We start from the raw sequence: 15,646 nt of genomic DNA on the forward strand, positions 1-15,646 counted from the left end.
TTCCCCTGCTTGTTTACAAGGGGTTACATCTTTTTTAGCTTGGTTAGATTATACTGAGCAACTGCAGGTGGCACCATCTGGTCTCCATCTGGTGGTAGGGGAGAAAACCCCAGACTGGACTGATCTGTGGGACTCAAAGGAAAAAAAAAAATCAGCAGGTAATTTTTCCATCTGAATGTAATTGTGGATATCCTGAGAACAGGACTGCACTAGGGACATGGACTTTGAGAAATCCTACACTTGAGAGCTACAATCTGATATTACACACACCCCGAGCCCTTCCCTCATGCTGTTCCGGAATTAAGACACAGGGCACCCCACTGTATTTTTACTAACTAAACTCCCATATCAACTGGGACAAAGTGATAATTGTGTCAAAGGCTTGTTTATTGAAATCAGATAGAGGTTAAAAGGTAGTGAGCAACAATACAGTACAAGTTGCCTGATAAAAATACAATTGAGAATAAAGGTACTTCAGCCAGTGTGGGGTACCTGCTTATTTCAGAAGTATTTTCTAGCAGCTCATGGAAAACTCAAACACATAATGAGGAACTGATCTAAAAACATTATCAATTTTTATTTTTATTAAGCACCAGCTTAACATGTTTTGCAAAGACTCAAATGATCTTTTGCCCCTATTTTTTCCCCCACTCGAGAATGTTCTGGAGGAATAAAAGTTCATTCTCTTGTAACATTTAAATAAAACAAAGGAAAAACAATACAGCTTGCTGCAAAGCACTCAGCACGAGGTCTGGGTCTGTTCCTGCTGAGCTTGGAAGCTCACTGGCCAGGTCCGGAAAGGGATTTGTTCATGAACTGCCTCTTCACAAAGCAAGTCCACCACTAGCAGAGAGAAAGAGAGAGAGTAAAGCTCATTTAAAAAAAAACAAAAACCAAACAAAAAACCACTGCTGTTCACAAATAACCACGTAAGTAGTCAAGCATGTGTTTGGTTAACATTTAAATGTGGAAGGACAAATGGCCTGGGCTTTGTGCTGTCAAGGAGTTGAGGAGTTCTACTGCTGTCCAAGGGGGGAGGCTGAGGTAAATATAGGAGCTGCGATGATGCCCTGAGACTGCATCCTATATTTCTGGACATGGATTCTGTACCGTATCGAGTATGCCTGTATTTGGGGCAATACTGGAGGTGGACAGGAATGAGAACGATCTCACCGAGGAGAACAAATGTGTTTGGTAACAGGTTAGCTAAACGCCTGCATGGCCCAATTTGTACATAACATCTGATCTCTACCAAGAAGTTCCATGCACTACCACTGGAGCCTGCTTTCACAAATATATTAGGATTCCAAAAACATCTCTCTTATCAAGATCCTCTTGGACTCCCTACTGTCCTGAAAACTTGGTATGGATAGACCACCAAAACAGAAGAGTTATTAGGGGATGGGAGATAGACACATGGTGATCTCATAAGCCTAGGTTAAGAACAGCCAAGAAAAATCAAGCATTGTGATTTTGCAGACAGCATCATGTGAGCATGTACCGACATCCTTTTCTAACTGGGCAACAGATCATAAGGCACTGGCCAATGGTAAAACAACCTTTTTAAAAAAGTTATTCTAAGGACACGCAGACACGTTTGGTCCCCATGACATAAGTGCAGCAGCACAATGCCAGATGTAAGGATTTTGCAGCTCCTGGATGCTTCTAACATTCCAATGCACCTGAGGTGACATTTACCTCAATACATGTTACAGGTGATATTTCAGACTCTGAATGAAAGGAAATTAAACTTATAAATCGCTTGGACTGGGAGAATGGTTGCCTCATGGAAAAAAGGGTGGGGTTTTTTTTTTTTAGCTAAGTTTTTCATGAGACACAGGCTTTTTCTGTAGGGGAGGCTGAATGCATGGCATGATGTGAACAGTCCCTGTGCTGCTTGAGAAAAGATCATACAGCCGTGAAATGGGCTTGCCCTTACCTTGCTGGGTTTATCACTCTGGGGATCAAAAACCTTCTCACATAGCCTGAGGCCAGTCTCCTGTCTCAGCTGCTGTAGATATGCTCTCATCACTTCTGCAGGAGACAAGACATGAGAGACAACTCTGAAGCCAAAAATCACCTGTACTAGATGGTCAAATGTGCTACACATTTACATAAAATGTACTGGAACAAAATAACCCTGGGAACTACGGAAATCCTCAACTCTCCTATACTACAAAAACATCCCAAGCAAGCCCGATAGGTTTCAATGGGAAAAAAAGAATGATTTAAAAAGAAGAAGTAGCTATTTGAGAAGAGAGCTTACATGAAAGATAAGTCGTGCAGCTGAACTTTGAACTGATTTGCAGCAGGAGGCCTGCAAAGAGCAAGCTGCAGGAGTCTAAGCAGGTGGTGATAAGAGTGAACGAGCAGTTTGGTAGCATACTCAGAAAGGAAGAGAGATTTTAGAGACATTACAGGAAGAAATGGCATGCTTTAGCAGGGCTCTGGATGTGCATATATGTACAGATGCACACATGACCACAGTCTGATCCATCCATGCCACCTCACACCCGAGCAACTTTCAAAAAACTGCCTCTTCCCATTTACAGCAGCTATGCAAGTGCTCATTGTACATAGAGAAGCTGAATCTGACCATAGTAGTCCATGCCTTGATAACATCTTAGCTGCAGTGCTGCAGCACATTATACAGTGGCCTTCAGCTAATCCAGAACATCGCAGCACACCTACTAAATGGGTGAAAACATTGCAAATACGTCACCCCTTCTGCTAGAATCCTATGCCTAACGTTTAAAGCTTTAAAGGGTAAAGGCCCAGACTACAGGAAGACCAAACTACCTCTGTACCCACCTTCCAGACCTCTAAGAAGCCTCCATAGTTACCCCTTCTCTGAAGGAAATAAAGTGCTCAGATACTACACACAGGGCTTTCTTAGGAAAAGGCTGCTCCCCGTGGAATGCACTACCAAAAATACTCCATCAAAACTACCTCCTTTTCAAAAAGCAAGTGAGGAGTTTTTGGCAAGGCATTCAAGGTTAAGAGCAACTAACTGCACCACCGCACCCACCCGGTCACGTCTCTCCCCAACTGGCATCAACCAAAAGCCCCCACGTGCAGACAGGGCTTATTTTACCACTGTCTGTCCTATACATTAAAACAATTTTATAATAGATGCCCATCCTATAACTATTTACATCCAAGCCCTGTAGCACAATCTGTAAATTCAGCTGTACAAATGTATTATTTCCTCTCCCATACACCATTTGTTTTTATCAATATCCATAGATGTATGTGTAAGTCGTCTTAAATAAAATCGGTGTCCTGGTGGACCCACGGTTAATAGTGAGTATGGTAAACGTACCAGAAGACTGTAACCCCATGTTAAAGACCACTGTACATCACTTTCAGTGGAAGTTTACTTTCAGAAAGGCAGTTCATAAATTAGAATGCATACAAAAATATAAAATGAGTCTGTGCAGCAGCAACTCATTTACCCTGGTTCCTAACAGTGGAAGTGACGACAGAGAGGGAATTTTTAAATACCTGAAACACTTACTTTGCCTCAAGAATGAGATAAGGCAGTGGGAAGACTATTCCTAGTGACTTGTTCCTTTATGAGGCAGTTAAGCTAGTACAACTGTTTTGGTAGTTAAGCTGCTTTAAAACTTTGCCATCCTGTGCTTGGTGGCAGGAGACACAAGGAAGGAGGAGGAAGTCACCTCTGTGCCCTGTTCGGGTGTTCACATCCTCGTTTGCAGCATTACCAGCCCGAAAAACTGAGCTTTGGGTCGCAAGGCCTATCCAGCCTGCTCAGAAAGGCCCTGCCTTGGATCTCAGGACCCGGGGGAGCAGAAGTGAGTATTCTGCCATTTGCCACATTAGGTCTACTCTGGACCTGAACACGGTAAGCCAGGACTTCCAAAACGTGTCCAGGTGACTCCACTGCCTGTCAGGTTTTCAGAATATTTGTTAAATTAGTTTGCATACACTGGAAACCCAGTACATGCAAATTTATCTCGTGTATTCATTGTGGATGTCCTGAAAACGTGATGGACTGGGGAATTTCCCCCACGTGGGTCTTCATTTCGGATGGGGGTCAAAATATAGCAATCTGAGGACTCTTGACCATGGGGCAGATAATCCATTTGTTCTATCCCACATACAATAACAAGGCCCTTCTGTCTTCTAATCGTACAGATTCCTTGCACAGAACCAAAATACCTCCTGGCTGAAGCAAGAGCCATGTTAGGCCCTTTACCCCTTCAGACCTCACACCTCAACTACTTGTCCAGAAGCCCCAAGCTCTAGGGCCTGTGAGCTTTCACGCACACATTTAAGAATGTAATGGCTCGGCCACTTACCATCCTCCTGTTTGTTGGCAGGCTTTGCATACATAGCATTGAGCGGGAAGCCTGGCTCGCCAGGGATTGGGAAGTTTGTGATTCCTAGAGTGTACATTTCTTTTTCTCCTTGGCCTCTGGAATTACACTGAGAAAGAGAACATGTAAATATCTTTTAGCCATACAAAGTATAGCCACAGACTAAATCTAGTCCATCTCATTGTGTTCTGCTGTCTTTGCAAACACTGGAAGGATTTCTGTCACAGTGATATCAGAAATTAGATTAGAAAAGAGGATTCAAATATGGAGCAAGTTTAGTGAAGAAATGGGGGTTAACACATAGGGAGAAAATATGATATGGACATGTGTTAAAATATAGCACCATGGGTATTTATTTATCTTATATTCCGTATCCATTGCAGATTACAAGTTACTTACACACAGTAAAAACAAAATACAAGATAACACTTAATAAATCAAGCAGTACACTTTACTCCCTCAAACAAATAAAAAAAATGCCTCTTCATATTAAAAGCCTGTGCAAAAGAATTGCTTTAATCTTCTTTTGAAATTTCAACTAATCTGCAAATTCTACAGGTAGAGCATTCCATAAATGCAGACCCATCACCGAAAAGTCTTTAGACCTGGTCGTCCTCCTGTGATATTCATTAACAGGTGGAACAGCATGCAAAAGATGAGATGTATAACCTGATACTTTATCTTTCAAATAAGATTCTACATAAAAAGCTTAAACGGAACTCTCTGCATACTAGAGAACCAATGCATTTCTTTCTAAATATAGTGTTACACTTGCTCCCCACTGCAATCCAAAACACTGTCCTCACAGCTGCACTCTGAACCAACTACAATACCTTCATTAAACATTTTGGCAGCCCTGCATATACAGAGCACTTTTTGCTCTGAGGGAATAAAAAAAAAAAAAAAAAGACAGCTCCTTTTGCTGGCCTAGGACTGGAAGGGAAGTTCCTCAATATCACTCAGCAGGGGTCACCAATGCAGCAGTCCTCAGACCTTCGTGATTTCCCTGAACCAGAGCTCCAGGCCCCACCCTGGGGCCCTCTCTGCAGCAACCATCCGCATTACCTCAGCAGTTCAGAAAACAAAACATCATGCTTAAAAAACCTTTGCACCTGCTTTTCTGTAACTTGACAGTAAAGCATTACCTTCTGCAGCTTCTTTAAACACTCTGAGATGTAGAGGGTTATGTAGATCAGCGTCCTGTCAGCCTCGTTCTGCAAGACAAAGTACACAAGGCTCATATTATAAGATTCTTTACCTCAGCAAAACTTCATTTTATTGAAAAGAAAAAAACACAACTTTCTACAGAAATGGGGGGGGGGGGTCAACTGTCCCTCTTCTACCGCTGCGATGCAATGCTTGAGCTGCCCACAAAGAATCTAAAAGGTTGCTCAGAGACCCACTGGACTGTGCTGAAGTCTGGAGGGAAGGGTCCTACTGTAGGAGCCTGGTCCTCTGGTAGTGCTTGTGGGGAGTGGAGGAGACACAACCTGAGATTTCTGGGACTCCTTGAGGATTAGGGCAAAAAATGCAAATTACTCAGAATCTGAAGCAGAAGAGAGGCTGCCAGCAAGTCAAATTCTGGAACCCCTGAGAAATAATCCAGTCATCGCCATGCACACCGGTTTGCCTGCGGTCTTGGGGAGGTACTGCCTGGCTTCTGGGAGAGAGACATTTTGAAATTACAGCTCACTTTGGCTGAAATTACAGCCAACCCCACAGGATATTCAGTATCTGTCCTGTACAGATATTACACAGCAAAATGCGCACGCATATATTGGACACATTGAAACGAGACATAAAAACAGGCGGAATTAACATGTATGAAGCTTGTAAGCAGTAGCACCAGTCAAGTCTTCTGGCTACTGTCTATTTGTGCATATATTTTCCCCTTTAGAGAGATTACTTTAAGATGACTGAATTCTGAATGTGTATGAAAGATGTGCAAATAGACAGGAGCCGATGCTGAAACATCAGAACAGACACTAAGCATGGAACCTGTGCTGCAGACTGGCACGTCCCACTCCTGGATAGACAGGAGGCTCACCTTCAGAATGTTAATGTATTTCTAAGGATGTCATTTTATAATAATGAATTTATTACACTATTTTTACTGTAAACCTTTTTGGGCTGAACTTCATTCAAGAAAGGTGGCATAGAAATGTAACACAACAGTAACCAGGGTTGAAGCCTTGGTGGGTGGCGCTACTGCTGACACGTTTCAAACTGGTGCTATTTAACCCCCTTTCTGTGTCTCAACTGATAAGTATAGTGCACCGGAAAGTTGTACTGCTCACCTTAATTTCGTAATTTTTGAAGAACACATTGGCTTTGAAGTAATAAATAGCCTCTTCGATAATGTCCACGTCCTTAGCTAAAAAATTAAAAGGAGAAAAAAAAAGATGAATTGAAGAAAGCATCTGCAGTAGCACCACCTATTGAAAATATCAAAATTTATATACCAAACCTGAGGCTCCAATCTGAGCCTCCGGCTCCTGGGTGCTGGCACCAGTTATCTATTTATTTATCGCCTAAGCGATTTACAATATATCAAGACAAACAGTAAATATACAAAAATAAAATTTAAAAAATACATAAAAACACAATCAGACCTTTAAACAATTTCCTTCAACTCCTCTACAGGGCAATTTCTTTCATCAAGCAAGTTTTTAAAGCTTTCCTAAATTTTAACAAATTTACCTCTTCTCTCAAGCCAGGAGGCAAATTATTCCAAAGTTGAGGAATCATTCCAGAGAATGATCTGAGAATGTCGAAACATTTTAACCTCCTGGACTCTCAAAAAATATCCTCTTGAGGACCTAAAATTTCTACTTGGTCTGTACCAACTGAGATGGTCCTTTAGTTGCTGTGAACCAACTCCTTTCAAAGTTTTAAAAGCCAGAGCCAAATTCTTAAACCTGCATCTTGAACTCACCGGAAGCCAATGCAGATCCAATAATAATGGCTGAGAAGGAGCTCTCCTAGAGCTTCCAGTTACAATACGAGCTGCTGTATTCTGAATAGTTTGCAGTTGGAGTAGTTTTGACAAGTAATCCCAAAAATAAAGCATTGCAATAATCAATGTAAGACAAAACTAAAGTAAAAACTACACAGATCTCAAAACTATAATGTCCAAAAATGGTCTAATTTGTTTAAGCAACTTGATTCTCAGATAACTTCTCACCAAAAGAGAGAGATGTTTTTTTCTCAACTTAAGGCTGAATCCTCTTGAACCCCAAGAGATCTAACCTCCTCCTTAGGAATAATCTCTTTCCCCATCCACTTCAAAAGGGGTATCTTAATTTGTTTTTTCTCAAAAACAAAATTTATGTTTCTTAGGATTCAGCGCCAGTTTACTATCTGACAGCCAATTTTTCACTGATTCCAAACAAAATTACCAATTGTTTGTAATCAGCCTGCCTATTTGGCGGCAAAGGAACAAGGATATGAATATCTGAATATCATATATATATGGAAACCTGCCTTCCGAATCATCTCACCGATTCTGCTCAAATAAATATTGAACAGAATCAGACACACAGATGAATCCTGTGGTACTCCACAATCCACCTCAACTGCAGCAGAATAATTGCCTTGAAAATACACCAATTGCTTTCTCCCTGACAAAAAAAAAATAATTCAGCAACCGCTTCAAAATAAGATCACCAATACCTAATGATTCACAGGGTCTCAAAAGATACCAAGTTATAGATAGGATGTGTTTGGAACTGGAGAGTGGGCAGACAGCCGCCTACAAGGAAATATTGCCTAAGCAGTTCCATTTCCGGACAACCTAGCATTTCCCTAGAAATCCAAAATATATAAAAATTGGAAAAACAATTGCTCTTTTAATGGATTTAACTACCAATGAAGTTATCTGAAGGGGAAAAAAAAAAACCCTCCCCCCAGTATTGCTGATTTAAAAGCACACCTGGATTAGCCTACCCCGATGACAATTATCTGGTCTGAGCTGGATTTAAGATTATGGGTCTCCTCCTCTACAAACCAGGAAGCAGTGGGGAATATCTCTGTTTTGGGGTGCCTTCAGAATGTGGCCTAGACTTAATCCAGCTCTGCAACTGGTCACCCTATATCCAATGGCATCCAAAAATTAGAGTTCTCTGCAAGTCTGTCAGCTGGCAATTCCCAGTCTTACTCTTGATTAAACAAAATTTAATCTCAACAACCCTTTGAGAATGTGAAAAATAGAGAAACTGTACTTACTTTCCCTGGGTGCAGGTCCTTTGAACTGACTTCTAATTGGCAACAAGGCCATATTGCCAATCAACTTGGTATCGGACTCCATTAGAGTAGAGTGGTAAGCCTGGGGGTAGGAAAGCCATATTCTGATTTTTAGTAGCATAAAGACGGAACTACAGCTATGGCTCTTCCAGGAGCCTTTAGCAAAGAAGCAGAAAGCAGACCTTTCAGAATATCAGCAGCACCTTAGGTCTGCTCAGAACTGTAAGTCACCTTCCATTTTGCATGTCTTACCCCAGCTAACAGCATTTAATGCAAAATATCTGCTCGTGTTCTCCGGTTATTCTAATCAGATACTAAAAGCTAGGTCTCAGGCTCCTTCTAAATCTGCACTAGATCACAGCTAAAGTTTGTTTCGACACATTCTACAAAAAAAAAAGTTACAATTATAAACTTCTCCGTTTAGGCCTGCTACGATCCTACTTCCTGAATTTCAGGGTCCCCTAGCTTCAGTACCTCCATCCGCTAGTTTACAACGCGGGCAGCTCCGGAAACCCGCGGCCCGAGCGTGCACACTGAGGGGGGGCGGGGAGAGGGGATCGGACCAGAGCCTTACCGGCATGCTGATCGCGGCTGCGTGGGCTTTCCGAGGAGTGGAAGCTTTCAGCAGCGGAGCAGGCTCGAGCACTTCCGCGTCCCACCCTGAGCCACCGCTGCTGCTGCTGCGGCGACAGGAAGTGAGCGAGGCGCGGCCCGGCCCTGCAGTGCTGCGTGCGGCCGCCTGGGGGCGCCAGAGCCCATCCCTCTGCTATCGGCTGCTCCGTCTCGCCCTCCCATTTAAGGTCGTGCCCTCTCCTGCGTTTGTCAAGTCTTGCGGCTGGAAGGTTTGCCTTTTTATTTTAGGAAAATCTTATTTCATAACGTTACTGGGGAAGACCAGCAAACCCGACTCTATTTAATGTTATTAGCTTCAAATAAGCCACTTAGGGTTGCCAAAATACACAATTTTCGGTTTTTTTTTTCCTCAAAACGGATACAACTTAGGTGTCTGTTAAACAGAAGCCTGTGTTGGCTGCTGCGGAAGGCAAATGGAAACAATTATTGTAACAGCATTGGCCAACCAACGTTTTACACTGCGACGGCAGAAAGCACCCGTGAGGCTCACAGAGGGTCGTGCAAGCGATGTGGCTCAGAGCGGAAAAGAGATAGGTCGACCTCAGCGATGAAAGCTCATGAGCACAATATCCGGGGATGTCGCTCTTAGCTCGTCCTTAGCACTGGGGTCCAGGGCCAGAATTCCGCCGTTGCACGGGAATCTGACAGGAGCACCTGGACGGACACCTGGACAGCCTGAGCTGGGGTTTGACCCAGTGATCTAAAGAGAAAAGGCTTTCTAAATAATGCTGAGCCATCCGCTGCGACTAAGGGCCAAGACTTGGGAAAGCTATCCACAATTGAATATGCTCCAGTGCATGTTATAAACTAAACCAGGCAAAACCCAGTAACCGTCTCAAAGCTGAGATTTCAAAAAGCAACATGGTTTAGCCATTGTACAATTTAAAAAAGGAAAACTTTGAAAATAAGTCCTATCCATCGCAAGGGTGCACAGCACATATGGGCCAATACAGTAAAAACGCCCGCTCTCCCAGCGCACGCCCAGGCCACTCTCCTGTGTGCGCGATTCTGTATTTAAATGAGGCCCGGCGGTAAAAACAGGCAAAAGGAGGTGCTAGGGAAACTAGCACCTCCTTTTGGACCGGAGCGGCACAGGCTCAGAAACCAGACGCCGCCAAAATTGAGCGTCCGGTTTTCGACCTGACAGCCACAGGCTCACTTCAAATGTTTTTACCCTTCAGGACCTCCGACTTAATATCGCCATGCTGTTAAGTCGGAGGGTGCACAGAACAGTTTTTACTGCTTTTCTGTGCACTTTCCCAGTGCCCGAAGAAATTAGCGCCTACCTTTGGTTAAGCGCTAATTTCTGAAAGCAAAACGTGCAGCTTGACTGCACATTTTGTTTTCTGAATCGCATGGGAATACCTAATAGGGCCATCAACTTGGCCCAGGTTTAATCATCAGTCTCGCCCTGTCCACATTGTACTCGCACTTAACTTACCATTGACTTGGTTTAAAAACAGTCCTATCCAGTTCCCCATGTACACTCACCCAGAGTTTGCATCCTATAATTGAACGTACATAGCCTTCTACTCACATACGACTCCCTCTTTATTTTCGATTGTATAAACTTCTCCCTTTAATTTCACTCTTAGAGGCTCCTGGACCATTTCAAATTATAGAATTCTCAATTTAAGTTCCTTGTACCAGCTCTTGAATTCACTTGTTTTATGTTTTTCAGTTGTACCATTCTTATATTCACGTGTTTTATGTACTGAGTTTGGGCGAAGTTGCAGTTTCCTGTAAACCGGTGTGATTTGTATCCCATACAGGAACCTCAGTATATAAAAGTTTAAAATAAATAAATACTAGGTTCGGGGGATTGGACACGCACTGTACTGTATCGGCCCGCTAGTTGGGCCAGTTAACCGTTGTCCTGCTTCCAAAGCAACCTGTTTCTGCTGCTAAAGGAAATTTGGTTCTTACCTGCTAATTTTCATTCCTGGAATGCCACAGATCAGTCCAGACAAGTGAGTTTATGCATCCCTGCCAGCAGATGGAAGCAGAGAACAAAAACTTTGAGGCACTGCTTCATAACAGAGTCCCACCTGCAGTCCCTCACTATTGACCTGTACCCAAGCCAAAATGTGTAACTCCTAAGCACCATGATCTCTTCCTCTAAAGAGCTGAGGAACAAGTTGGAACTTCCAACCAAACTGACCCCTGAATTATGATCAAGAAAGAAAACATTTTAAATCTCCAAAACTGCAAGAACTATATACAATTATCTTCTTCATAACAAAAACTCTGCAACACCAGCAGCATCCAGAATCAAGAGAGGGCTTTTGAAAATTAATCATAATCCAAATGGACTGGGAGTCTTGGCTGATCTGTGTATTCCAGGAATGAAAATTAGCAGGCAAGAACCAAATTTTCCTTTCCTGTTCATACCCAGATCGGTCCACCCAAGTGGGATGTAGCCAAGCCCCTTTACACTGGGCAGGATCCCAAAAGGCCTGTACACAGCACACTTTCCCTAAAGGCATCCTCCTCTGGAGCCCTAACATTCAAACAGTAATGTTTAGTGTACAAAGGGGATAATGGTGCTGCCCAGCAAATCTCCTGAGGAGACACCAACTGACCCCTCTGCCCAGGAGGCAGCCTGAGCCCTAGTTGAATGTGCCCGCAAACCCTCAGGGATCAGCCAGCCTTCTCAAATATAGGCTGAAACAATCTCCTCCTTCAACCAACAAGAAATCAGTCGCCTTTCCACCCTTCCTTAGCCCACTGAATAACACAAAAAGGTGGTCTGAGGTCCAAAAACCATTAGTCACCTTGAGATATCTTAGGAGAACCCGACGCACATCCAAAAGAGGAAGCTCCCTCACATGGGGAGAATCAGGCATCAAACATGAAAACCCCAGCAACGCCACAGTCTGGTTAAGATGAAAGGCTAAGTGAAAAATCTTATATTGAATGCCAATCCTAAAATAATTTTTTGACCATTATTTGTTAAGTCTATGGCCACATCATCAAGCCTGACAGCGTGTTCTCTGTAGTTTCAAACGAGAGCCGCCCGGACTTCTAATCATCTGCGGCAGTCATTTTTTCTTTTTTTCTGTTTTTCAATTTGTTTTTCTATTATATCATCGATTCAATAGTAATTCTTTCAAAGGTTTTAAAAGAAGCTCAACATACGGCCGAAGTTTCGCAGCACCAGCTGCTTCATCAGGAGCTGTAGTGCAATAGCAATAATCTTTTCAATAATAATCAATCTTTCTCTGTCAGATGAATTCCTATATCAAGAAAAAAGATTTAATAAAACAAGATCATTTATTTATTTATTTATAATTTTTATATACCGACATTCTTACATTAAAATGCAAATCATACCGGTTTACATAAAACAGAAAAAGCAGGAAAAAATATTTCCATAGTCAAATATATTATATATATATATAGATCATATATATATATATATATTTATTTATTTGTTACTTATCTGAAGTCGGCAAACAATCAAACCTCATAACTGGACTAACACCATCTCATAACATCTTTAAACAAGAGGAACAGAGACCATCTTTGTATCTGACGTGAACTTATAACTAAGTTCCATCCAATCCAGACCTCACACGTCCTTATCAAGTGTGACGTAAGCATCAAGTTTTCTTTCACAGAAATAAATTTAGTTCTAATTCAGTATTCAACCCTCTAGGATAAAGGGTATCCAAAAAATGTTTCTTGGAGAATATCCACTGTGATACTAGTGATTTACATCTAGTCACTCTAGATGTTGAGTCCCTATACACATCGATTCCACAAAATGAAATGATGGAGATTGCTAGGACATATTTTGAATCTAGAACTCGTCCACAACGCATACCTTCAGAATTTTTACAATCCTTATTACATATTGCATTGACAAAAAATTATTTTGCGTATGAAAAAAATGTTTTTCAGTAGGTCTGTGGCACCACAATGGGTGCCACTATGGCTCCAGATTTAGCGAATCTCTATATGGGTGCTTTCGAGCAGAAATGGATCACTGACAATCAACCTTTTTTTCAAAATATTTTTGTATGGAGAAGATATATAGATGACATCTTGATTCTATGGCGAGGGACCCAACAGGAATTTAATGATTTTTTGATCTGGTTAAATTTGTGCAATACCAGTCTTCGTTTTACAGCTTCTTGTCAGACAAATGTGACTACCTTTTTAGACATTACCATTATAAAGACACCGATGGGATTTAAAACTTCAGTTTATCGAAAACCAGTAAGTAGTAACACCTTTCTGCACTTCAGCAGTGCTCACCCTCGGAGTTTAAAAGAAAATTTACCCACCGGGCAACTTTTCAGAATTCGATGCCTCTGTTCCTCTCAGGATGATTTTAAAAATCAAGCTAAGATCTTAAGTGACCGTTTTGTAAAGAGAGGCTATCCTAGGCGATGTGTGAGACTAGCTTTTCACCGAGCTAAACATACTAACAGAGATTGGTTGTTTTTACCGAAAGAAAAAACAATAGAAGATCTGATTACTTGTGTGGTGCCTTTTTCCCCTATGGCATCTACATTTAAACAACTTGTTCACCAAAATTGGCATCTGTTGCAGTTCTATGGCGAATTTGAATCAAGACCTAGATTTACATACACGAGAGGCTCTAATTTAAAAGATCAACTTGTGCATTCTGACTCGACGATTTTTGTACCCAAAAAGGGTGTTGGTTCACATACAGCTTGTGGAACATGTTCTGTATGTATGAATATGCTTGTGACCACCTATATTCAAGTTTGATAACTTATCAATTACAGTTCAATTGAGACAATATACAACATGTAAATCTGTGGGTGTTATATACATTATCCAATGCCCATGTAAGATGACATATGTGGGCAAGACTACACAACAACTGCGGACTAGAATTATTGAACATCGTTCAAGTCTGGCTACACAGCGTTTGAATGCACCGATAGTGTCCCACTGCTTTGAAAAAGGACATATTTTTGAAGAATTGCGGGTTTGTGTATTGGAGCAGATTGTGCCTCACTGGCGTGGAGGCGACATGAACAAAAAACTTTTGAGAGCTGAACAAAGATGGATACATTTTTTGGATACCCTTTATCCTAGAGGGTTGAATGCTGAATTAGAACTAAATGTGTTTCTGTGAAAGAAAACTTGATGCTTACGTCACCCTTGATAATGACGTGTGAGGTCTGGATTGGATGGAACTTGGTTTTAAGTTCACGTCAGATACAAAGATGGTCTCTGTTCATCTTGTTTAAAGATGTTATGAGACGGCGTTCGTCCAGTTATGAGGTTTGATTGTTTGCCGACTTCAGATAAGTAACAAATATGATCTTGTTTTATTAAATCTTTTTTCTTGATATAGGAATTCATCTGACAGAGAAAGATTGAATATTATTGAAAAGATTATTGCTATTGCACTACAGCTCCTGCTGAAGCAGCTGGTGCTGCGAAACTTCGGCCGTATGTTGAGCTTCTTTTAAAACCTTTGAAAGAATTACTATTGAATCGATGATATAATATAAAAACAAATAGAAAAAATGACTGCCGCAGATGATTAGAGGTCCGGGCGGCTCTCGTTTGAAACTACAGAGAACACGCTGTCAGGCTTGATGATGCGGCCATAGACTTAACAAATGGTCAAAAAATTCTTTTGGGATTGGCATTCAATATAAGATTTTTCATATAACATTTCCTTTTTGTTTACTATTTTGTGCTTGTGGAAATTGTTCCAGTTCTTTTTTTGGCGTAAGATGAAAGGCTGACACCACCTTGGGCAAAAAAGGAAGGAACCACCTGAACTGAGATCTCATCGTCGGAAATCCGCAAAAAGGGCTCCCTGTACGATAAGGCTTGGAGCTCAGAAATCCGTCTAGCGAAGCAAATAGTCACTAGAAACACCGCCTTCAGCGTAAGATCCTTCAAAGAAGCCCTGCACAAAGGCTCGAAAGGAGGGTTACACAAAACTCGCAGAACCAAACTAAGATTCCAGGATGGACAAAGTCTTCGAATTGGAGGGCACAAATGCTTTGCTCCTTTCAAAAAACGTATTACATCCAGATGCGAAGCTAAAGGTCTTCCCTGAAGCCTTCCTCTAAAACAGCCTAAGGCTGCCATCTGGACTCTGAGAGAATTACCGGCTAAACCTTGACAGCCCCTCAAAAAGGCCAAGACCTGGGCCACAATTGCCTGCAAGGGATCAGTGTCATGGGCTGTATACCAGGCTTCAAACACTCTCCAAACTGATATATGCCAAAAACGTGGAGGATCTCCTAGCCTGAAGCACAGTAGTAATCACCGGCTTGGAATACCCCTTTAGGTGGAAACGTTGCTTTTCAAAAGCCAAGCCGCTAGACAGACTAGACAGATCCGCTTGTCCAACAAGATGGGGCCCAGATGCAGCAGATCCTTCAAATGGCTTAAGAACATGCCATACTGGGTCAGACCAAGGGTCCATCAAG

The 15,646-nt window shown here is 41.9% G+C and overlaps 1 protein-coding gene across 3 annotated transcripts; it reads right to left on the minus strand.

Annotated features, from left to right (window-relative positions):
• Positions 1–366: 366 nt before the first annotated feature.
• ARPC3 (actin related protein 2/3 complex subunit 3) lies at positions 367–9,345 on the minus strand. 3 transcript variants are annotated; one of them, XM_029571455.1, is made up of 7 exons: positions 9,057–9,345; positions 8,565–8,664; positions 6,638–6,714; positions 5,486–5,554; positions 4,323–4,449; positions 1,940–2,034; positions 367–843 (listed from the first exon to the last, which is right to left on the minus strand). In XM_029571455.1, exons 1-7 carry the CDS (start codon positions 9,060–9,062, stop codon positions 781–783), a joined length of 537 nt encoding a protein of 178 aa, XP_029427315.1. In that variant the 5' UTR covers positions 9,063–9,345; the 3' UTR covers positions 367–780. The 3 variants fall into 3 exon arrangements, with proteins under 3 accessions (XP_029427315.1, XP_029427314.1, XP_029427313.1); XM_029571454.1 differs by having other exon boundaries at positions 9,157–9,343; XM_029571453.1 differs by lacking the exon at positions 9,057–9,345 and adding an exon at positions 8,835–8,864.
• Positions 9,346–15,646: the final 6,301 nt, after the last annotated feature.

The sequence above is a fragment of the Rhinatrema bivittatum genome, chromosome 11, assembly GCF_901001135.1.
Source record: "Rhinatrema bivittatum chromosome 11, aRhiBiv1.1, whole genome shotgun sequence".
NCBI lineage: Eukaryota > Metazoa > Chordata > Amphibia > Gymnophiona > Rhinatrematidae > Rhinatrema > Rhinatrema bivittatum.

What these genes read in the sequence shown, in the direction of transcription:
- ARPC3 (XM_029571453.1), bottom strand. An exon ending in GTTTAAAGAAGCTGCAGAAG is followed by an intron (nt 4,450 to 5,485) that starts GTAATGCTTTAC and finishes TCTCTTTCTCAG; the next exon opens with TGTAATTCCAGAGGCCAAGG. An exon ending in AGAGTGATAAACCCAGCAAG is followed by an intron (nt 844 to 1,939) that starts GTAAGGGCAAGC and finishes TCTCTCTGCTAG; the next exon opens with TGGTGGACTTGCTTTGTGAA.